This window comes from Desmodus rotundus, chromosome 3 (genome assembly GCF_022682495.2).
Source record: "Desmodus rotundus isolate HL8 chromosome 3, HLdesRot8A.1, whole genome shotgun sequence".
Taxonomy (NCBI): domain Eukaryota; kingdom Metazoa; phylum Chordata; class Mammalia; order Chiroptera; family Phyllostomidae; genus Desmodus; species Desmodus rotundus.
Window position 1 is genome coordinate 21,341,176 of NC_071389.1, and position 24,003 is coordinate 21,365,178.

The following is a 24,003-nucleotide window of genomic DNA, read 5'->3' on the forward strand; positions in this document are numbered from 1 at the left end:
ACTGGGTTCCTGCCTCAGTTTCCCTGACAGCTCCCCTAAGACTGGAACCTTATCTGAATCTGGTCACCAAGGCTGGGACACTGACGTGATGGCTCCCGCTCCTCTGGCACCTTGGAGTGGTATTCCAGTGAGGCCCACACAGCCCCTGTCCTAGGGAGAAGCAGAAATCAGGCCCACCACCCTGATGCTGCCCTCCCCGCCACTCCGCACTACCCTCCGCGCTGCCGGAGACCCGCAACGACGGAAATCGCAAACAGTGCTCTCGTCCGCTCCCATGCAGACATCACTAGCTGACCTCTGCACTCTTCTTGGTGAATCTGGATGTGGCCTCAACACATGGTGTTGGCAGCCACGACCATCAGACTGATACTGGCATTCAAGGTGGGCCACATTTGCACATTCTGCCAGGTGCTTCTGTCAGTCCATGTGTGGCTCCCTGCCCTTTTGGCTCCAACCAATCATGAGACCTAGCCAAACCAGACACCTTTGGGGCAGTACTCCCAGGGTGCTCCTGATTCCCTCAATCCCTGACTCGGAGACAAATTCACTGCCTCCCAGGAGGGGAACCCTACACACCACACTGGCATAATTCTGTGGCTTCTAGACCCTACTCACACCTGCTCTTATTATTCCAGGAGCTTCAAGCAAGTGTTGCCGACAGGTCACGTGCTTATATCCCACCTATCCCATTCCAGTTCTCATTATCTGACTCCAGCTCGCCATCCCACACTGCTTAACGAGGAATTTCTTCTAAAGCGCAAAAAGTGCATGAAGATGGGTGAGCAGCCCGGGCTCCCAGAGTCTCAGGAAGCAATTGTTCTGCTGCTTTATGGGCTTGTCTGTCTGACTTGGGTGTGAGGTCTTGAAGGTATGGAAGGACCTGGGCTTGTTTAGCTTCCCTTTTCTCCTGATGGCAGTATGCAAGGTGGGATGCTAAGTGAACAAACCACAATTCATCCTTGGGCACCCACTCAGGAAGTTTATGCTCTCTACTTCCTCTGCTCCCATGGGCCTCCAGCCACATGCAGGGTGGAGACAGGACCATTCCTAGGGAGAGCAGGACACTGCTCCAGGTTTGACAGAGTGGAAGCCCCCAAGGAATAATAAGAAAGCACTGATGAGGAGGGGGGTGAGCACCCTCCAGGGAGCTGGCTGGTCAGGTTGGCTCAAGTATGGACACTAGGAACATTCTGCTAGCTCACTGCCTCCAGAAGGCCTGCATCTAATTTGGAAAGAGAAAGACCACAAGAATAACAGAGCATTCTGGAGTACAAGTGAAGCTCAAAAGAGGGCCCTAGCCTCTGAGCTCAGAAGTACAACCCAGATGAAATGCAAGAGACTGGTCTGCCCGACCTGACATGCTCTCTCCCGACCTCAGCCTCCTGGGAGTGCCCCACTTTGAGACAAGCACAGAGAGGCACTCACCCGGCCGCATTGAATAGGGGTCAGGCCCGGGCACTGGCTAGGGGACAAGCTTCTTGGAAACAAGTTCCGCTCTGATTCCTACAGTTGCTGGGATACAGGCAACCCCTCAGGACTGGCCTCCTCTGATCCCTGTTAGTAAACCATCTTTTCCCTGTCAAACGGGTGACGTCCTATTTAATAATGTTAATATTCAGTGTTGGGAGGGTGTGAGGAGGTGGGTATACAATGCTGGCAAGAATATAAATCTTTCTGGAAAGCAATTTGAAACCACCCACCAAAAGTCTTCGAAACGGCCATGCCCTTATGGATTTATTCTAAAGAAATAATCGGATGCACCCGGTGATTTATGTACAGGAATTTTTCATTGCAGTATTATCTATCATAGGGGAAGGGTGGAAACAAAACACAGGGAATCGGTTAAATAATTATAGCAATATAAGTACTATTATATATCATTCCAAGTTTATGCACACAGACACACACGAAGTCTGGAAGGATAAATACCAAGATATTAACTGCACTCATAACTAGAGAGCTGGATCACAGTTGACTGGAATTTTCTTTGTGCTCTCATGCATTTTGCCCATTTTCTCCCATGAACATGTAATACTTTTATAATTTATAAAAGTAAGACACGTGGTCTTGAAAAAGAGGGGACCATCTGCAAGTCTGGCCGTCAAGCTGCAATTGGAGTATAAATTGACTCTTTGAAAAAAACCTCAGGATCTCACTTAAACCAACAAATAGTTACCCTTTATAAAGCACTCAAACCCCAGTCAGAATTCTGGAACATGCTGCCGGTTCTCTGCACTCATCAGGTAGCGGCTCCTGCTCCCAGAGGGCGCAGGTGAGACCTGAAAACCGCAGCTGTGTGCAGCAGCTTCCTTTCACCGCCATCTTCCACAGGTTCCTTCTCTTTAACCTTCCCAACCAAGTTCCGGGTGAAGAAGCCATGGCGGCCGTCAGCATTAGTCCCGTTCTAGTAGTATTAGCCATTAGTGTTAGCCCTGGTCACTGTGCCGTGACTGCTGGCCTGTCCCCCAGCTGGGTCGGGAGCTCCATGAGGGCTCAGGCAAAGGCTACTTTTAGTCACCAGCGGACCCCCACCGCCTTGCACCGTGCCAGTAATATCTGATCAAATTACGACACACTTCACCTCTTTCCCCACTGGAGGCTGAGCCCGGGTCTAACAACCCTGTGTTGTAACTTCTAGATATAAAGGTGGGAGAAGAGGATCAATGTCAAAACTGGCCAAAGTCCCGAAATCAGCTTAGTGAACAGGGCATTAGAAGTCCCAGTTTCTACCGCTCTGGGGTGATGTTTTCAAATGCTTTCATCAAGATAAAAAGTGAAAGGATTATCTATGAGCACCTTCTCAAAAGAGTCCATTCTTTCTCCACTCTAGTTCTCTGGGCCTTTCCACCAGTTTTACTTTTTATTTCCAAATAGTGAGTGAACTGTCTGTAATATTTTCTGAAAGACTAAATGAGTTGAATGAAAAGGAGGAATAATCTGGAGGTCAGGGACCTGAGTGTTAGAACCAGGCCAGCCACTGACAGTGGGCCTTCGCCTGGCTGGGGTCAGTTTCCTCATCTGAGAAACTGGGGACATAGGCTGAATGTTCCCAAGTTTCCATCTCATTGTAAAACAATCTATTAGGGCCTGTGCCAACTGGCCCCGTGGCCTCTCTGATGCTGCCTCCTATTCATGTCACCCCCACTTCTCTCCTCCAGCCATCCTGACTCCCTATTGTTCCCTGAACATGTCAGCCCACCTCAGGGCCTTTGCATGTGCTATTCCTGCTGCCTGGGACAGCCTTTCCCCAGACATCCTCTTGGCTCACTCCTTCACCTCCTTCAGGGTTTCACACAGTCATCACCTTCTCAAGGAGGCTTCCTCAGCTATCCAAATCTAAAACTGTAGCCTCCATACCCTGAACCCATCCTATTCCCTTTCTCTGCCTCTTAGTTTGCTTTGCACTCATTAACACCTATATACTGTGTACTTTACTCATCCAGTTTCTCTGTCATCTGCTCCCTATACTACAATATAAGCTCCATAAGGGCATTTACTTTGTTCATTGCTAAAGGGTTTCCTTTCAAGTCTTATCACTCACTGCTATGCTCGTTATGGATTTTTCAATCCCTAGTTCCCCAAACACTAGGTGCCTGCCAGGCAGAGATGAGCTTCTGCTCCCTCTGCTGCAGGCAATCCTCTGCCTTTGCTGCCTTCAGCCTTGCAGCACCCACACACATGCCACCTGCCTTGACTTCTCAGCAACACGGGCCTTCTTTTGCTCTTTTAGGACCTTGGGGTAGAGCCCACCAGCTCTCCCACTTTCCTGAAACCTTGCATCCCTCTGCTCAGCCAGCATTTCCTGAGCTCCTGAGCTCCTGCTTCAGGAAGACAGGAAGGGAGCTGGTAAGCCCCTGGGGCAGGGGCCAATCTCTTTTGCCAGGGCTGGTGCTGACCTACCTTCTCCTAGACCTCTGGCAGGAACTGAAGCTACAGCTGCTGCAAGAACTGGGCAATAGGCGTAACTGGTCCCCAAAGGCACGCCTGCAAAAAAGGGTGAAGGGCCTTCTCTGAATGCAGCTCTTGGGAGTAAAAAGAATTTCTTTTCTATCTCTCCTTCCATTCAAAGTCATCTCATGTAAGTTCTCTATGCAACTACCTCCCCACCAGGTCCTCCTGATGCCTGGCAGGCACCTCACACCTACCAGTCCCAAATGAGCTCTCTATCTCTGAACTCCTTTCCCAAGCCTGATCCACCCAGGGGCTTTCCTGTCTCAGCTAAAGGCAGCTCCATGCTGCTAGTTTTCCATCCTTGGAACCACCCTGACTTCTCTCTAACACCGCACATCCAATCTGTCAGCCGATTTTGTTGGCTCCCAAAATCTACCTGGAACAGACCCATTTCTCAGCCTCTCCATGGCTACTCCCTGGTCTGAGACTCCTCATCGCTCATCTGCATCACTGCAGTAGACTCCTGGCCAGGTTCCCTGCCCCTGCTTGCCCCCCGTTACTATCACACAGACATAGCAGCTGTTTCAAGGAAGATCAGGTCAGGCCACCCTCTGCTCAGACTCCACCAATGGGCCCCACCGCACTCAGAGCAAAAGCCACGTCCTTCCATCATGTAAAGGCTGCATCTGACTTGGTTGTCCCTTCTTCTCTCTCTGATTTTATTACCTCCTACCACCCTCCCATCACTCACTACTCCAACCACACTGGTTCATCTCTGCCCTTCCAATGTGCTCACCAAACTCTCACCTTGGAGGGTCAGGGGGTGCTGCTGACTCACCTGGAGATTCCACAGCAGATGGTGGTGTGGGCCCCAAAGTTCACCCAGGAAGCTCTTGTCCTTGAGTCTAAGCAAGCAACCACCATGCCCCATGCCTTCATCTCTCCAGCAGTTATCACACTGCATCACAGCTACTGGACTTCTTATCTGTCTTCCCAGCTAGATCATGATTGTCCAAGGTCAAGGCCAGCATCATGATCATCATGTTTTCCCCAGCCCTGTTCAGAGTAGGTATTCAAGACATGTTTATGGATGGATGGATGAATGGAAGGACGACTGGATGGCTGAACAAAAAGCTAGGTTCTCATGAGCTTTGCCATGCTTAGGACATTCTCTCCTGTTGGACTTGATTGGACAGCAAAAAACCTAGTATACGCTGAGTCCCAAGAAGCCTCCACAGAAGCCAGCCAGTCTGTGCGCTGCCTCCAAGACAGCTGGTGTGCAGCGCTGGAAAGAGAACATTCTCCCTGGCTTGTGAGGTGAAGCTGCAAGCACCAGAGCCTTCGAGATGTTATTTCCCAATAAAGTAAGGGCACGTCACAGGTCACCCTCCATTTGAGATAGACATGGAAGTTTAAGAAGAGTCTTCTGTGGTCCCAGAGCAAGAAGGGATCTTGGAAGAGGAAGCAAACTCAGTCCCATCGGGCATGGCCATAAATGAGCATTGCTGTTATCTCACTGTGCTCAGGCCCCAACTCCATTTCACAGTTGAGAAAACTGAGGTGCAGAAATAGTACAGTGTTTTCTCCAGTAACACGTAGTGAATGGCAGACTAACCAAAGAACCATTTGGTTCCAAAATACAAGTTCATGCTCCTGTCTTGGCTGCTTCCTGCTTCCCCCCTGCCTCCAGAAGTGGGTGAGAGGCTAGCTAGGTGAGAGACATGAGGCGGGGCTCTGTGGGCACTGAGTCTAGGCTTACCTGTGCCTGAGGGAGGCTGATGTCCCAGGTGAGGCTACCATACCTTCTCAGACCCTTCCCAGTTCCCTGTTTGGGTCACAAAAGGGCTGAATGTGAGTAGGAAGAGAGCTCTGGGATGGGGATGGGAGGCTAGGAAGTAGCCATGGCCCATCTTAGTGTTCATAAGGCTTGATAGTCAGGGCTTAGGCCAATACTAGAGATTAGAAAAACACTTTAGAATCAAAGTTAATCAAATTAATGAATGGGGAGTTACTGATTTAAAGTAGTGAGTTACAGAATCACAGAGCCATTGAATTAGCAACTGAGAATTGTCACGAATTTTAGAAGGCACTTAGGGAATCCCTGCCCCATCCAGTTTGGCCCATCTTCTCCCACCAAAGAAATCCTCAGCAGAAAAAGAGGACTGTGTACATACATGCACTCGGCGTCTACGGGCTCAGGCTCGTGTGTGGCCACCAGCGGGACCCGTCTCTGAGGGTTCTGCTCTGTCTTTTAAAAAGTGTCCATTTGTATTTCTCTCTCTCTCTCCCCCTCTCCCTCTCCCTCTGCGTGGGTATTTGTTTTCATACTGTAACCATATTAAGACTGGTACCCTATAAATTTGCACATTCAAAACACACCATGTACCCCTCCCCAGACTACATATTTTATTTCACTGACTTTTTGTTACACTGAACATCTAAATAGCTCAGAAAATGAGATGAGTCCTACCATCAAGAAGGTGTCCTAATTTAACAGGCAGTGGCTTTTCTTTCTCTGCAGTACCCCAAATAATGGTGCATCTTACAACAGATGGATGGTCCATGGATTAAATCCGGCACATACACCATTGGGAGCAGTACGCCAATGGCACCAGTGGCTGAGCCTGACCAATCAGACCCTTGCTCAAGCACCTCCTGAGAGGGGGAGCACTCTGCCTCAGGAGGCAGCCTACGTCGTCATATGATATTTAACACCATGCAAAGATTCTTCTCGATTCTTCGTTGAAATCCACCTACATCTAACATCTACCCACTGGACGTTGTTCTGCTTTCTGGAGCAATACAGAACAACCATTTATTTGTCTTCTTTGTGACAAATCCTCAAGTCACTTCCAGCCCATTCTCTTTAACTGTTCTTTGTGAGATCATTACTTCTCTTATTCTTTATCCCAAACACCTACTCTGTTCTAGGTCTTATGCTGGAGATACAGTCCATGACCCTCAAAAATACCTTGCTACTGATGATTGCTTTATTATGTGGGTTTCCTTCCTCTGAATGCACCCACCTCCCAAGATCTGGAGTCTATACTTCTATTAATAAAGCCATGTGACCTCTGGCTGACAGTCAACTGAAACCTCCGTGTAGTTTTCGCATAAGCCAGGATTTCACTGTTGTTGATCTTAGTTAACTCTTTGATTTTGGATTTTCTCCTGTTTGTTCTTTATCAAACATCAACATCAGAGCAGGAATGGAGAGAAACTTCAATCTCACACAATCTCACTGCCCTCTCACGTGAACTGTTACCTTTTTATTTCTATGCAGTCCTTGTCCCTTAAGACCTACTTTACATGGTCGTCATAAATATGGGGACACAATTTTGCATTCTGCGTTTTTACTGAAACTATCATGAACATGTTCTGTATTACTAAATAATGCTTTCATAATTTTAAATGGTTGCATAAATCCATTAGGTAGATGTACCATAATTTTCCTAGTCATTCCCCTATTGTTGGACATTTTTACAGTTTGCAATTTTTCATCATTGTAAATAATGCTGAAATCAACACTTTCATGCTGTAACGTTCTCCGCTGTTGAATTATATTCCCAGGATGGGAATAACTGGGTCAAATGACACGAGCATTTTATGACTCTGAAAACATGTCATCAAGTTGGGTTCCCAAAGGACCACTTTACATGCCACCAGAAGTGTGTGACGGTGCCTATTTCTCTGCGAGTGCTCCAGCAGTCCATCGGACCCTCCCCAGGCTCTTCCAGCTCATTCACCAGGGGTAGAGCGTCCTTTCGTTGTTTTAATGGACATTGCTTTGATTCCCAGAGAGGCGGAATGGCCTTCCTGTACATTGACTTGCTGACTCTGTTTGCTCTGGTGTGAACTCCAGGCACCTTTCTTACCACCTTGTGTGGGCTCCTTGTGGAACGCGGAGATTAACCCTTTTGGCCCTAACTGGCATAAAAGCATTTAACAGTCCGTTCTTCTTTGCATTCTAGTTTTTCTCATACAGAACTTTTACATGTGAATATAGTCAGATTAGTGCGTCTTTTCCGTTTGTTAGATTCTTTAAGGTACAAAGCTAGGCATTGCTCTATTACAGTGGGATGTTTTATTTGGATCCAATCACATCCCGGTTGTGTGAAGTTGTTTTATTCGCTTCTTGCAGCCCAGTTCAAACCACCTGGGTTCAAACCCTCTTACTAGCTGTGTGACCTCAAGCAAGTTACTTAACCTCTCTGTGCCTCATCAGTAAAATGGGGATCGCAGCAGTGCCTGCTTCATAGAATTGCTGTGAAGACTGCTTGTTGAAACGTAGAGCACTACGAAGAGCATCTGGAAAGAGCTGAAGCAACATCAGCTTTCACTATCATCCTTACAATCACTGTCCAATGTATTTACTCTTGAATCCCCTGCAAAATTTCCAAGTGTGAGCTCTAGGGCTTCATCCACATCACTTATAACTGGACACCCCGGCACTTGAACATTCACCAGTTCCTCAGAACTCTTAAGGTGAGTTTACAATCAGTTACAGTCACACCTGAATGTCTGCAGAAGAGACAATAACACGAACACTTTTGTTTCAGCGCTGGAAAAGCCAAGCTGCCCCACACGTATGTCGGGCAGCCCTTCCGTGCCCGCAGCTTCGCAACCCATCCACTGGGGATATGGGCAGTGTGGAGTGAGTCTCGGGCTAGGGGGCCATTGTGGGGAAGGTCTCCCCTTGCCCTGGCACCTTCCCTGGTGCTGTTGAAGGTCCTGGAATGTCCTGTGCTGGCAACAGTTCCCTTCCACAATTGACTGCCTGGCCTCTAGGCTGCCCCCTGCCCTCCTCACCACTTCTAAAGCACAAATCTCACTGTGTCACTTCCCTGCTTAAGACCGTTTGGTGATGGCCTCTCTCTGCAAATAAAGCCCAGACTCCTTCCCACAGCCTCCCAGGCACTGCCTGAGGCTGGCCCCTGACCCTCCTCTGGCTCAGCTCCTGCATCTCCCCTTCTCATACTCTACATTCCACCCTGCAGGGTTTCCTGCAGATATGCGATATGTATGCTCATTCTGTTTTCTGGCCCTTGATTTCATTTATTCACCAAATATTTACTGAGCACCTAACACATGCCAGGACCTATTCTAAGAACCGAGGATTCATCAGGATTCATCAAAGAACAACAATAACAATGCAAAAAAAAAAAAAAGACCCTGCTCCCATGAAGCTCATATTATGGTGGGGGGTGGAGGGGGGACAGACAAAAAGCAAATGAGCAATAATCATTCCATATGTCAAGGGATGAGAGGAAGTGAGGGGGGGTCTCTTTTATACAATGTGATCAGCAAAGGCCTCTCTGATAAGGGGATGTTTGATCAGAGACCTGAACAAAATGAGGGAGACAGCTAGGGGGCCACTAGGGCAGGGCAGGGCAGTGCAGGCAAAGGGAACAGCACGTACAGAGACCCTGAGGCTGAAATGTGCTTAGCTTTCCCATTCCTCCAACGCCCTTCACTTCACAAGACCTAAGTCCTGGGAATTTAATTCACTACCAAGCCCAATCTGTGTTACTCCTGAAATATGGCCAGAGAAAGGCCTTGAGGGAGGGGCGGGAAGAAAAAACTGGAAGGAAGCGTTGGTTGAAAAGCAGAGAAGCACAGTCATCGTGCACAAGACAGGGACTCAGGCAGCAAGGACGTCCTCGACAAGGCCATGCTGGGGACCACAGGCCCTGGGAGGCGCCCCAGCACCGTGTGCCGACCCACCTGACTCTCCATGCCCTTCCTTTCTGTGGAGTCCGCAAAGGTGGGGGTGGGGCTTAGAGAAGTGTGTGCAGGATTTATTTTGGGAAGCAGCACAGAGTGGAGAGAGGTGGACTTTGGAAACAAACACACTTTCACACTGAGCATGACCCTCAGGTGCCATGTAACCTTGATAGCTAACCTCTCTGAGCCTTGACTTCCTCATCTGTAAAATGGGGATCCTAAGGCCTTCTCAGGGGGTGGTGATGTGTCAGTATCTGCAAAGCTCCGAGTGTACCACTGGGCATGACGAAGGCGCTCAACTAGGGCTGGCTCCTTTGCTTCCCTCACCTCAGAGGCCCCGGGCTTAGGACCCTGTGGTCTGTATGTGGACACTCAGGTGGTTGTTTAACAAGATCATCTATAGGGGAAGGACAGAGACGGTTATCTGTCCTCCACCAGACCTCCAAATCAGAATCTCCCACCTAAAGCAGTAAGTGCTTTTCTCTCTGCTGTTAAAATGCAACGTCAATGGCTTCAGTCCTCAATCATCCACACTAATGAAGGGAAGGGCTGGAAAGAATAATCCAAAACAGTGGCTAGTCAGCCCCAAATTATCAGTTAGTGGGAAGAGGGAGGATTGGAATATTCAATCTGATATTTCTGTTTGGAAGCGTTTTCCTCCCCGCAGATGCTCAGCTCATGTTGTGGGAGATAAATGTCACCCCAAGAAGAAAGGCATTCCCCTGAACCTCCAGGGTGGAAGACAGTGGGTTGCCATGTCCATAGGAGGGAGACAGACATGTGTCCAGCTACAGCCACTGCCAGAGTGGTGGTTAAAACCGAACCTCCCACACACCCCCATCCAAATGGGAGGAATCATATTCCGGTCCCCACCCAGTGGTGTTCCCTGTGCCACGGGGGCCATTGTCGGGGAGGGGCTGGGAGTGGGTGGCAGTGGTCCCGAATAAGTCATGTGTGGGTTCTGTGTGCTCCCCTGGCTTGGTCACAGATGCAAGAGGGAGGGTCAGGACGGGGGCATCCTGCTGCCTCCCATGAAAAGAGCATTTATGAGATGAAGACCTATGCTAATAGGTGTTAAACAGAGTTCAATGCAGAAAATTGAGAACTAACGAGACTTGGAGCTGAAAGAATAAATTAAGAGGTGATCACGTGGCCAGCGTGAGCCACCACATGAATGCTGAAAAGGAGCCCTGACAGTCAGGGAGCCCGGGGTCCGAGAAGAGGTCAGACGGATGGACCCAGCCCAAATGAGGCTGAGGAGTGGTCAAAAGCAATTAAACAGCTGCCATATTTCACCGGTTCTAGGGTACACATTTTACCATAACTTCATACCTTTGAAATTAGGATGTGTCTTACAATCAATGGCAGGTCATACTTTAATTGGCAGCATCTTTTTCTTTCTTAATGGTGCATCAAACGAAGTGGTGCATCTGGTAACGGAGGGCATCTGAGAGTCAATGAGATGGGGTTCCAGGAACCCTGAGCCAATCTCTTTCCTCGCCTGGGTCTTTTATGTTGGGGGAGATGATCACTTATGCACTCACTTACTGAGCCGTTATTTACAGAGCATCTGCCATGTGTCAGATCCTGGGCTAGAGCCCACGTGGCTGCTTTTGGACGTTTCTTCCATACCAGGCACTGCTAGGAACCCCTGACGCGTGTTGCCTTATGTGTTCCCAGTGATAATCCCATGGAGTAGAGATTGTTGGTATCACTGTCCTCCTCTGACAGGGGAGGTCGAAGGAAGTTAAGTGACCTGCTCAAAGTCTAACACTGGCTAATAACTGGCTGGCCTGGGAGTCGATTCTCCCTCCAGGCCCTGAGCTCGTAATCTCTGTGTGTTTCAGTGCGCTCCAGCTGCCTAGAACCACACACAGGAGTGGAGAATGCACACGGGGGACAGGAAGTACACAAGGGATGCTCACTAGGGAAGGAGACATGCATGGAGCTAAAAGAGAACATAAAGCGAGTGCTGTGCATGAGGGCAGGTGCCTGGCTTTAGTTTAAGTAGAGACTGAAAGGGAAAAAAGAAGAGAAGAGCAGTGAGGTGGGGGGAGGCTTCCGGAGAGGGGACTGAGAGTGTCTGTGGAATGAGTGGGGACCCACACTGTGGTCTGGAGACTGGACAAAGTCCAGTGTGGCTGTAGGAGGGAGGGGTAGAAGTAGGGCTGATGCCCAGGGCTTGATGGCCAGGTAAGGAATTTGTACTCCATCCTAAAGGCAATCAGAGGTTTTAAGTGAATGCTCTCCAAGATCCTTGCACCTAGCATCTGAAGATTGTCTGAATCTTTTGTTGACTCCTAGGAGGAAGGCTCTGGAGCAAGGCCCCCACGGATCGTTGTTCAGGTCGAGTACAGCCAAGGGATGCCTGTGCAGAGGGATGATGAGAACTAAAACCCAACCTGTGCTCCAACCGCTAAGCCATGTGCTCACAGGGCTATGTCCCCTCGGCATGCCCACTTGTACTAATTTGCCCAGAAGCCCAGTATGAACTAGCGGGGATCCAGGTTAGGAGAGGCCAGCCCTGGCTACTACTGCAGAGTCCCTACTGTGTGCCACTGTGTGCCAAGCCCTGGACTAAGGCACCGTGGTGAAAGAAAACGAAAACAAAATGAGTGACTTCCCTGCTCTTGGAGAGCCACAAGTCTTGACCAAAGATTTTGTCATGGGAAAGAGTTTGTTTTTCACTCCCACAAAATACATCAGGACCTACTATAATAGGCTCCTTTTACTGAGTGCCTACTATGTGCCAAATGTCATGCCAGGTGCTTTCTATACCTAATCACTAATGCTCACACCCCTCTTAGAAGGAGGAGAGGGTTATTCTCTTTTCCACAGGAGGAACCTGACAGGTTCCGCGCCTTGCCCAAGCTCACACGGCCAGGACGTGACAGAGCTCAAACTCAATCTGCAGAGGCCCGACGAAACAGGGCAACAACTTTCTCCTCGTGGCTGAGGAGTGGGTATTTATTGAGGAGAGACTCTGTCCAGGCGTTTCCCATGAGTTAACTCTTTTAGTCCTCATTACAGCCCCTTGAAGTGGGAGTTACCATTTCTCTTTTGCAAAAAGTCAGCTCAGGGAGGTTGGGAGACTTGCTCAGTTCTCAGAGCTAGCCATGGTTTGAACCCAGCTCTTTCTGACCCCTGCTCCTCTGCTCTTACTCCTGTCCAACCATTTTAGGTCTCAGAGCTCCCTGAAGGTAGGTACCACTTCTTATTCATTCATATTCCTCAAAGTCTGCATTGGGACCTGGCATAGAGCAGGTGCGCAGTAAATATTTGTGGAATGAATGAATCAATGAATCAATGAATGAACAGGAACAGAGAAGAAAATAAGTCACGTAGATGTACACCTTACCTATAGGTAATCCAGCAACCTGAAAATGTTCCTTCCCCGTCATCGTTGTATCTTTTGTTACCCTGATGTGTGCAGGTTCAGGGCCCTAGAATTTGGCATGATATCATCTTCAAGGTATGCTAATGCCCTTCCCCAAAGGGGAAAATATCACTATGCATGATGAACTGTTTGTGGGATTGTTAAAGACGTGATATGAAATTCATCCTGATTCCCCACTTATTGAGAAGTGCTGCCCAATTTGTCTCAAATGTCACATCTCTATGTATTAATTTGCTACTCCACAGTACTGATTAAGAGGAATATTCTCCAACTCCCAAGGCAGAGCCATCGGAAATGGAACAAATTCACTCAGGAAGCACATACCACCCCTCCTGGGCAGAGAAAAGGACGTTCACCACCTCCCACCCTCGAGGAGGTCTTGCCAGGCCTGCTGTTCTGGCCCGCCGTGGCCTGAATGGTGCAAATTGCATATTCAGTATATATATAGTCGAATAGCTTCCATTAGCCCAATTTTGAGATGTCTGCATAATGCCCCAGAATTGGGGAACTCTTTTAGAGTGAGGAAATTATCCGAGGCTGAGACTGGAAGAGGGGAATCAGCAGGTCTAATTCCAGGACGGAGTGAGTCAGAAGGGGTCCATTTCTGAACCCCAATTTCCATGTGTGCACAGTTGCACGATCACCTTCCACCCCGCTCCCACCGGCAAAAGCCAGGAAAGCACACGCTGTCCTGAAGCTTGCTCCAAACTGCCTCCCCCAGCCGAGCAACGACAGGGAGCTCTGTGTTCGTCCGTCTGTCTCTCACGGATATGTCTGTCTGACCCTGTTTCACCATGCCGCGGTCCTTACTCAGAGGTGACATTACTGACCTTGCACCAGTAGCCAAAGCACACCAAGGTGTTTTTTCAGAAGTGACACTGAATCCAGCCCTCCTTTTTCCTTCCCTGTTCTGTTCCTCCTTGGAAATGTGGGAGGATAGGGACAGAGGGGACAAATCATGATGGTGACAATGAGGCTGGGATGAAAAATCAGGCAGTGCATACAGTAGGTGCTCAGCAAACATTAGCTTCATGAATGAAAGAATCTCCACTATGACCTTTATGTGAGATGTCAGCCTCTCTGGGCTCAGATTCTCAGATGGACTAGGGGATCGTGGGTGGGCTTCCGAGCACCTGAATTATATGACAATAATATGGAAAGTGCTGTGTTCCTGTGTTTCTATGAGTGTGTGTGTCTCTGTCTGTCTGTCTGTCTACAAAGACAAAGCCTAGGGCCTACTGAACGTGTTACTAGCATCTTTAGGTCTAATGCCAACATCTCTGTAACACAAAGAAAAGAGGCCTTGAAAAGACTAAGGGTCTGGCCTTGACCTCATCAGCTCCAATCCACCAGGTGACAGGGCCCGAGGCCTCACCCCCCTCAGACAGTGCTGGGGCTCATGAATATGGAGAATTCTCTGGTCCTTCCTCCAAGAAGCCACAGTCCGTTGGTAAGATCAGACACACCGTGAAACAACTGGGGTGAGGATTTCATGCAGACTCAGGAGCCAGGGCCTGGCAGTGGGGTTGGGGTTGTGACCTACGGACTTGATAGATCTTCCCTTCCATCTCCTGAAGAAGCTCAGCCAAGTAAGGTCAGGATGAGGGCGACTTCATTACCCAGCTGACATTTACAGATCTCCAGCGATTTGCCAGACCCTGGACTTGCACATCATGTGACCTGTTTGTTCTCTTCCTTGGTCGTCACAACAACGCTGTGGAGCCTCATCCTTACCCTGATTTTACACATGTGGGGGCCAGAGCTCAGGGGAGCAAAATAACTTCCCCAGTGTCACACAGCACGTGAGTGGCAGAGACGGGACTTCGTTCCAGCTATGTCGGAACCCAGACACTGAGGTCTGAATCATTGTATTCTGCCACCTCTCCCCTTATGGTTACCAGGGAGTTTGCAAAAATAAGGTTCTCCATCCTTCTAGATTCTACGTGAACTAGAACAGGTCTGATATTTAAGGAAGCCTTCTGTATCCTGGTAGTTAGATGCCAGGATGACAGATTTAGCTGAACAGAAATACCTGTTTTTAGATCTGGATGATTACGTAGATCTAACTGGCTGAGACCCAGCCCTCAGAGACGGGTTCTCCTTCGAGACAGAGTCCGAGTGCCTGCTCGAGATTGATGCTGCGTGAACGCAAAGGTGCAACTAGGATTAGGCATTAGAAACCTACAGAGACTTTCATCTAATTGCTGTTTTCTGATCTTATAATTCTTGTTTGCTGCCCATCAGTCTGGAATAGACAGAAACAATCCCATACAATCGTTGTGAGTTGTGTGTGGAGGAGGGGAAGCCTAAGGGATAGGGTGGGAGGAGTCACGTCCAAACAGCAGCAAGACCAGAAACGTCAGGGAGAGACACAAGAAGGGCAAGTTGGGAAGCAAGAGGCTTGGGCACACTCAGAGAGAGAGAAAGAAGGACACACAGCGAGCGTGAGGGACTCAGAGACAGAAAGACACTCATGGAAACCTGGACAAGCACAGTCCCAAAGCGATTTGAAAGCAAAATGGAACAATATGACTCTGAAATACTAAGATGAACATTTAAATGAATATTTATCTGATCCAGGCATAGAAAAGGCCTTTCAAGCATGACACCAAAGGTAGACTGTAAAAGACAAATTAAAAATTTTAAATTACTGGCATAAAAATGAAAACTGCTGCACGTCAAAAGGAAACTCATAACATTAACAGCCCTCATATGCAAACCCAGTTACAAAAAAGATAGGACAAAAATCCTAACACCCCCAAAGAAAAGCAGGCTGAGATGGGGACAATTTACAGAATAATCTACAAATGGCGTGTAAGTGACGACTGGGGCTCAACCTTCTCTATCATCAAAGACATGCAAATTACAACCACAAATGAGGCTGCATTTTTCACCCACTTTAATCAATGAAACTGATTTGAAACTCACCAACATGCAAGGTAGGTCAAGTGGGGGAAATGGGGCCTCTCAGGCGCTGTTGGGGGGCGTGGGCGTCAACACCACCTTTCTAAAGTCACTGGAATTATGTATCACAACATAAAATGTGCACAGTCTTTGACCCAGCAACTGCACTTCCAAGAATGTATTCCAAGAAGATAATTAGATGAGGGTTTAAGTTGTATGTACAAGGATATTCTTCACTTAAATGTCCACCGAAGACGACTGGCTAAATAATTGTGGTCTGTGCAAACCACAACGCTCCCTCCCTGGTAGTCATTAGGAAGGACAAAGCAGGACTACTTTTATGAACACAGAAGAACGTCGGCCTCATTAACTGGATCACAGAACTGCATGCACAGCATAACACCAAGTGCACACGGATCTGAGCCTGTGTGCACACGTGCGTGCATCCGCACGGAGCTGTCTGGGGGTGCGTTCCCTGGAACGGCGGAGGCGTGTGGCCAGGCCCTCTGCACTAGCCGGCAGCCCCAGCTGGGCAAAGCAGGACGGGGGCAGATCTGGGAGTCAGGAGGAGAGGGCGAATGGGTTGAGGGCTCCTCAGTGCTGAGAATGTGGTTACCAGATCTAGCAAATAAAAATACAGAATCATCTGTTAACTTTAAATTTCAAATACATAATAGATATATATATTTTTTAGTATAAGTATGTCCCAGCAAATATTTGGGATATACTTATATTTTTTAAAAAAAATCAAATATAAAAAATTTGAATAATTTAAAATTGCACTGGGCACAATGTATTTTATCCAGCAACCCTAACTGGGAAGTTCTGGAACACACCCCTCACTGCCTCCCTGGGATGACCCACATCATCCGTGGCGTCCTTCCCCAGCCTCTCACTTAGCTCCAGTTTACTGGCCTGTGAAATGGAGTCGCCAGTCTTTGCCTTACTCCAGCAGTTTTGCAAGAGGAGCAGTGTAAGAGAAGAGTGTGGTTTTTAGTGCCCGAAAAGCCACTCCTGGCCACCAAGTAGCCGTAATGCTGAACTGCAGAACTCCCGAGTCCCAGATCGGACACCTGTGAGAAGGAGATAGTAGGGTCTGTCCACTAGGCTGCCGTGGGGATTAAATGAGATCATGTACACAAAGTGCCTGGCATACAGTCAGCGCTTAATACAAGCTAATCCCCATGTCCGGCGCTGCAGCACAAGCCCTTGACCCCCAGGGATGACAAATCGAGCATCTCCTGTTGTCTCAGTGTTTCACAACTGGCCTTTCTGATCTTTTCCTTGAAGAAGCAGCAGCAGCTGTGAGGTGACACTCTTCACCTGACTTCACCTTTCTCCCAAATCCCCAGCAGCAGTTCAGTCCCTTATCTGCACTTGTCACTCTCCCAAGAAGCTGGAGGAGGATCAAATTCACTTTGATAGAGGAGTATCATCGATGTTGGCCAGGGGGGCCACGGAGAGCAAGGCCTGGTGTCACTCTGAATGGGTGCAGTGACTTCCTGAATAGACTCGAAGGAGGCTGTCCTGAGCGGAGGCAGCCGGGGCCAGTAGGGGCCCCTTCTACGGAGCCTGTCTGCCTCCCTGCCTGCCTGCCTGTCTGTTTTGTTTCCTGCTGTTCGGCACAAATGAGTAAGGTGAACCCTGCAGTGGAGGGTGGGGCTGGCTTCCTTCCCTGACAGCCAACTCTTCAGAGTCCTTTTGACTACTGGATCTCCCTGTGCCCCCACAATAAGGCCCAGATTGTTGTTTAAAATCTGCCCAAGGTCAGTCAGTTATAGGCTCAAGAAGTCAGCGTTTATCAGTAAATCCCCAAATATGGGATTATCCGGCATCTTGCTGGTAGGTGCAATGATAGAGAGGGCCCAGGCCCCCGCTGTGGGCGCCGGTACCACGTGCTATATTCCCAGCAGGGGCTGCCCCTCCTGCTTCCTGCCACCTTCGCTCCTTGCCCCTCCACTGCGGGTGTTCCAAAAGTCTGTGCCACTCGCACTTTTCCCGATGCACAAATTGAGCCATGGTGCGGCCCTAAGTCAGATTCATGGGGCTTGGTGTTAACCCCAGCCTTGGCTTCTCTGCACCGGACTCTGGTGTCAGCAGACATCTGTGACCCAGTCTGCCGGTCAGCACAAAGACAGCAGCCACACAGACTGCGGAGTTGGCAGAAACCCTGCCTGGGTGACTACAGAGGGGCTTACTCAGCTGCAGCAACCTGTTTGCACCAGTCCACCAGCCCTGGGTTTCACTGGGCCTCGCCCGCAAGGCTTTGTCAGCTTAGTGCCGATGACTTAGAGACCTGACACCAAAATGTGGCTGAGGTAGAAGCCCCTCCTTCTGCCCTGGGTCCTGCTGTGGAATGCTGAGTGTTCGCACAGCTGGGCTGCCTCTGCTGTGCCAGGCAGGTGGGAGGAAGGTGATAGGAACCATCAGCTTCTACTTTGTCCTAATGTTCTATAACCTTGTTTGAATCTCAGACCCTTTATGAATCTGGTGGAAGCTCTGGCTCAGCTTTGTCCAGGAGAACGTTCTGTAATAACAGAATGTTCCCCATCTGTGCTAATACGGTAGCTACAGCCACATGTAGCTACTGAACACACTATGAGGCTAGTATAACTGAGAAACAAAATTTCACATTTTATTTAATTTTGATTAATTTAAATGTAACTAGTCTCGCCCGGTTAATGGCTACTGTGTTGCATCACACAGCTCCAGACGAGGGGTCAGTAAAGGGCCAGATAGTAAATACTTGAGACTCTGCAGACCATATGGTGTCTGTGGCAATAACTCAACTCTGAAGTTGTAGTGCGTTGCAAACAGTCATAGACAATATGTCAACAAATGGGCTTGTCTGTGTTCTAATAAAAGTTTATTTACAAAAATGAGCCAGGGTCTGGATGAAGCCCTGGGGGGAGGGGGTGCAGGGGGAGGTCTAGTTTGTTGATCCCTATTCTAGAGCCTTCCTAGGGAAAAAAAATATATATCCTTATATCTTCGGAATTGTGTCTCTATTTACCAGGGATCTGCAGACCTCTGACGTCCAACTGTAGACCTTGCCCATGAATTGCAGGCTAGAACCTCTGACTGAGAAGGGCTCTGTGAGTATACCCGCAGATCTGCTCTGCTGGCCAGAGAGGTGTTGGCCCTGTTTCCCAGGGCGGACAGTGTGGTCGGCGATTGCTAGGACACTTTCTTCTTCAGCCTCATGAGAGAACAGACCTTACACAAGTACCTGTGAGGGATGCTGAAGGCAGACACCACGAGGGCCTAGCTGCGTCCCCCCCGTGTGTCAGCACACAGGGTCTCTGCAGGTACCAACTGTGTTGCTACTGACTCACTGCCCCAGCCACCCCCGAGCACGGCCAGTCTCCCCAAGGCCGACACAGTGTGGAAGTTGCTAATGGTCGGACAAGCTGTTCAGAGCTTCTAAAGAGGCCTCTCTTAGTAAGGAAGTGGTAGCTCCAACTTGGAGAAAATTTGTTTGGGTTCAAGGCCAAAGGTTCAGAGGAAAGATGTAACCAGGGGGACCAAGATCACAGGCTTGATATTGGGAGGAACTGATTGATTTTGCAAAAGACAGTGGGCTTTCTCAGGAGACCTCACTTTAAAGACAGGTAGGTTTTCTCAGGAGCCCTCAGTTAAAGGCAGGTAGAACTTTCTCTGGAGCCTTCTCAGGAAGCTTTAGTTAAAAATAACTTAGGCCTCCTCGGAATCCTTCAATTGCCCAAGTTAAAGCATCAAGTTGTGTCCCACACACCACAAAGGGTGGATCTGCCAAGAAGGTGGGCTTTGCCCTCTTTTGGTACAAATCAAGACAAGACAAAGGTGTAATCCTTTTCTGTTAGGTCTGTCCAGAAAGTATCTAGCCATGTACTATGAAAAAAGAGAGACATTTATTGAAGAAGGTACAAGAATCAAGAAACATTGTACATAAGACAATGATGCCTTGCCCTGGCTGGTGTAGCTCAGTGGATTGAGTGCTGGCCTGCAAACCAAAGGGTCACCAGTTCAATTCCCAGTCAGGGCACATGCCTGGGGTGCAGACTAGGTCAGGTCCCCAGTAGGGGGCGCATGAGAGGCAACCACACATTGATCTTTCTCTCCCTCTCTTTCTCCTTCCCTTCCCCTCTCTCTAAAAATAAGTAAATAAAATCTTTAAAAATATAGACAAGGATGCCTCAGTCCCCTTCAAAGTAGGTACCTTGAGACCTCACACATTTTTGCTAGTTGCAGCCTGTACATGTTCAACATTCTCAGGTGTTCTGCTTGTTGCTGGCCTTCCAGAATGTGGATCACTTTCAAGAGATTCTCAACCATCATTGAAGCATTTGTGCCACACTTTTACTTGTGCTGCACTCATTGCATCATCCCTGAAAGCCTTCTGAATCTTCCGAGTAGTTTCCACAAAGGAATGTTCAAGCTTAATGCAAAATTTGATGCAGATTCGTTGCTCTACTTGCTCAGTCATTTTGAAGGCGATGGCCACACAGTACACATGCTCACTCACCAGCATCTACCAACCCCACTGACTGGTACAGTGAAGTCATCATTGTTCACACATGCGCATTCCAGTCCACTCTCCTTGGCTGCCAGGTTACACAGACGCCATGCCAACCATTCTCATTATATTAACAATGGCTGGGCTTTTTCTGGACAGACCTAGAATATTGCTACAGAATATAGATGCTAGTCAAGAAAGCATCACTTATTTTTTCTCAAATTTAAGAGAAAGTTTATTTAGAAAGTTACAGAGGTAGTAGAAGTGAGCCAGCCAGGCTGCAGAGGCTCAGGAAACAAGTTACAGAGGCAGAAGGGCCTAGGAGCTCAGAAGAGAGAAAGGAAATGTAACAGGCCAGGAGGAGGGGCAGGGGAGGGAAAAGTGCGGGTGCGCTCCCCAGAGGGAGAGCGTGCTGGCATCACTTATTTTTTAAGTTCTTGGAGGCAAGAGAAAGAAAGCTTTAGAATAACTGGCATGCTTTAGTAGGGTATTGTGCCATTACTGTTATTAATTATCATTAACAGTCTTAAAATATGTCTATTAATGATCTCAACACAAAATAGCAGTGCGGGTCTTAGCCAAGAGCAGCACAATTGCCTATTAATGAGATGTAAATTTCCCAGGGAAATGACAGAGATCCAGAAGTACCACCTTCTGAACTAACATAATAAAATTAATAATAATAATAATAGTGTATAATCCAAAGATATTAGTGTTAATTTGAATGCTAACACCATATTTAAACAGGCTGAGAGAAGTGGAAATTATTTGCATAACTCAAACCATGAAACCCTAATCCACACTGTTAAGGAAACAGTAGTAATTGTTCTTCTCTGAATGATATAAAACTGACTCTTTGCAGTCACTAGATTGAACAGAAAATTTTTTCAGTGACTTATTTTATTTCTTTTACTTAGGGTTTATATTGCTCTTATTTCCACAACCAAGCTGAGGTACCTTATACACTTAAGCCCAATAGAAAACAGAATTAAAAAAATAAAAACACAACAAAACCCAGTTAAGGGTACAGAGAAGTAGATGTTACCAGGCCCTCAGGACAAACTACGGCAGCTGAGCTCTGATTTCAATTCTCAGCTTCCTGGAAACGCACGGCAGACAATTCACGTAACTGAGTTACTGGTCAATAACCAGCCTGTTCAGGACAGGCCCGAGCTCTGAACCTGCAGCAGCCCTTCCCTGCAGCGTAGAGCATCCCAGCCCTGCCTGCGGCTGGTACAATGTCCCATTGTACCAGGGCTGGGGGGCACCTACCTTCATAGCTGGCGTGGAAGCCCTGCGCGCTGACTGCGTAGTCACTGATGAGGTGCAGAGAGAGGGTGGTGGCCGCGCTGACGATGGTGGCTGGCAGCTGAAAGCCCGTGAGCCTGAAAGACGAAGAGGTGCAATTTAGGAAGAATGACCCCCTGGGGAACTGCTCATCTGTTCAGCATTTATCGAGTGCCTGTTGGATGCACAATGCTCATCTAGGGATGGGGAGGGATATAAAAGAAGCCTACCACCAGTCAAACGTGAGGTGTTCAAAGACAAAGTAGTGATGGAAATGAGGGATCTCCTGTTCCAGGAACATGGGGAGCTACTCCCCTGAAGCCGTGGGCTATCCCTGAGCTGGAGGTCCCCCTTGTGTATGCCTCTTCTTTTTTCCTCCTCTTTGGCTATATTCTACCTGTCTGCTCCCTTTCTGACTGAGAGCCATTGAGGCTCTGGGTAGATTTCCCCACAAATGCTCCACCAGTGATTGCCAATAGACAATATTTAGTCATTATTGAGAAAGATATCTCTAACTCGAAGTAGCAGACTGTGGATACTTCTTATCATACACTTTATTCTTTAAAGGGAATAAGTCTACTGCTTTTATAGAAATGATAAGTGCTTATTATTTTTAAAAGATGAAAGCAAAATATAAAAACCCAGTGCAATCTAGAAATAATCATCCTTGACAGCTGGCAGACAAAGAGATGGAAGGATCAATAGATGGGATCACAGTCAGAGAAATAATTTCATACAAATGGGATCATACTGCACTTGCTTTTCAACTTAAAATGCTTAATTTTTTCCCCCTGCAAGTTAAGTGAAGGGAAAGAAATGGGTGAAATGGAAGGAATTATTGAACCTGAGATATTTTTTTTTAGCACAAGAGAATCCTTTTTAAAAGATTCCCCTAATGTTAAAGAGATAAAATCACGAAGCTTTCCATGAACACCTGGGAACACATTTTAGGAGAGAAGTTACCACTGCTGGGTGTCCACATGTGCTGAGTCCCACGGGTGACCAGGCTGTACACACAGGTGGTATAGACAGGTAGCAGTCCCCTGTCCACCTGTGTCCTTTGTTCCCTATCCTGCCTCCCCTGACCCCCTTCGGGGCTCTGGGAGGGAATTCAAGTTTTACCCTTCCCCCATTTTTAAGTAATTTGGGAATCTGAGATGTTCATGGTCCCCTCTGCATACCTCCATTGCTATATAATATCTGGGTGCCCAGATGTCCCCTGGAGAGCAGGAGTATTGGGTTCAGACAAGTTAAATCAGTTATTTATTAATGCCCACTGTGAAAAGCCCTGTGCTAGATAAGGTCCTTGCCCTTCCCCCATCCTAATCTTATAGGACTCATGTTAATCAGAGCACACTGAAGGAAAAGGGAAGGAAAAGGGATCAAACTGTGAAATGGGTGACCCAGTAAGTTTCAAGGTCATCTTCTCTTCAGGTATAAAAACATGTAGTAAAGGATCCCTACCTCACACCATGTTCTTGCCCCTTCCCTGTCTCTGCCTTTCTTTGTCTCCCTCACTTTCTCACACGAGGCAAAATTTATATTTGAAATAATGAAATCCTACCTATCAGAAGGGAACAAACAATTTTTTAATCATCTTACACTGGAGAAGGTCTTTCTAAGGGTGACATATTTCGAGGACTGCTTTGGTTGCTACCTGCCTCTCACTCTCCTGGGAAGCTGTTGCCTGGGGTTCTGACAGGAACCCTCCTACTCACAAGCCACAGAACTGGGTAAGTGGCCAACCGTGGCATCTCTCTCATCTTCATGGGCTGGCTCAAGCCGTGAAAAGGAGAGAAGAGGGCACATCACCCAGGCAGGATCATTCCGAGTCCTTCCACGGGATATGACTTACAGGTTCTGAGAGTCTTATTTTTGGATTCTAAATCATTAGAGTGAAAGGTTGGGGCTGCCAGCAGCCTTTCTATCATGACAGAGCCTATCCTCTTCAGAAAACAATGATATCCCACATAGAGGTAGACAAAGCAGAACGGCGAAAACAGGGGAGACACAGAGACCAATGATGTCCTGTCGAGATGCTTGATTCAGCCGTGCAGAGATCAATCTCTACCCACAGTCCCCAGTTACATGAGCCAACATTCTTTCTTTCTTTCCTTCCTTCCTTATTTATTTATTTTTTTGGTTCAGGCTAGTTTGATTTGGGTTCTATCTCTTGAAATTGACTGAGTTCTAATTAATATGGCATGAAATCCCAGAGGCTTTACAGGAAAATAGTGATTTGGTTACATGAAAATTAAAACCATGTTTGGGGATCAAAAGAACCTGTAAAAAAATAAAAATACAA

General features: G+C 47.8%; 1 protein-coding gene across 1 annotated transcript in view; it reads right to left on the reverse strand.

The window, feature by feature from the left end:
• CSMD2 (CUB and Sushi multiple domains 2) overlaps nucleotides 1-24,003 on the reverse strand; it is a 548,714-nt gene that overhangs the window by 425,950 nt on the left and 98,761 nt on the right. The window contains exon 3 of the mRNA XM_053921210.1: nucleotides 21,684-21,796. Coding sequence (XP_053777185.1) covers nucleotides 21,684-21,796 — 113 coding nt within the window. The remainder of the gene's footprint in view (nucleotides 1-21,683; nucleotides 21,797-24,003) is intronic.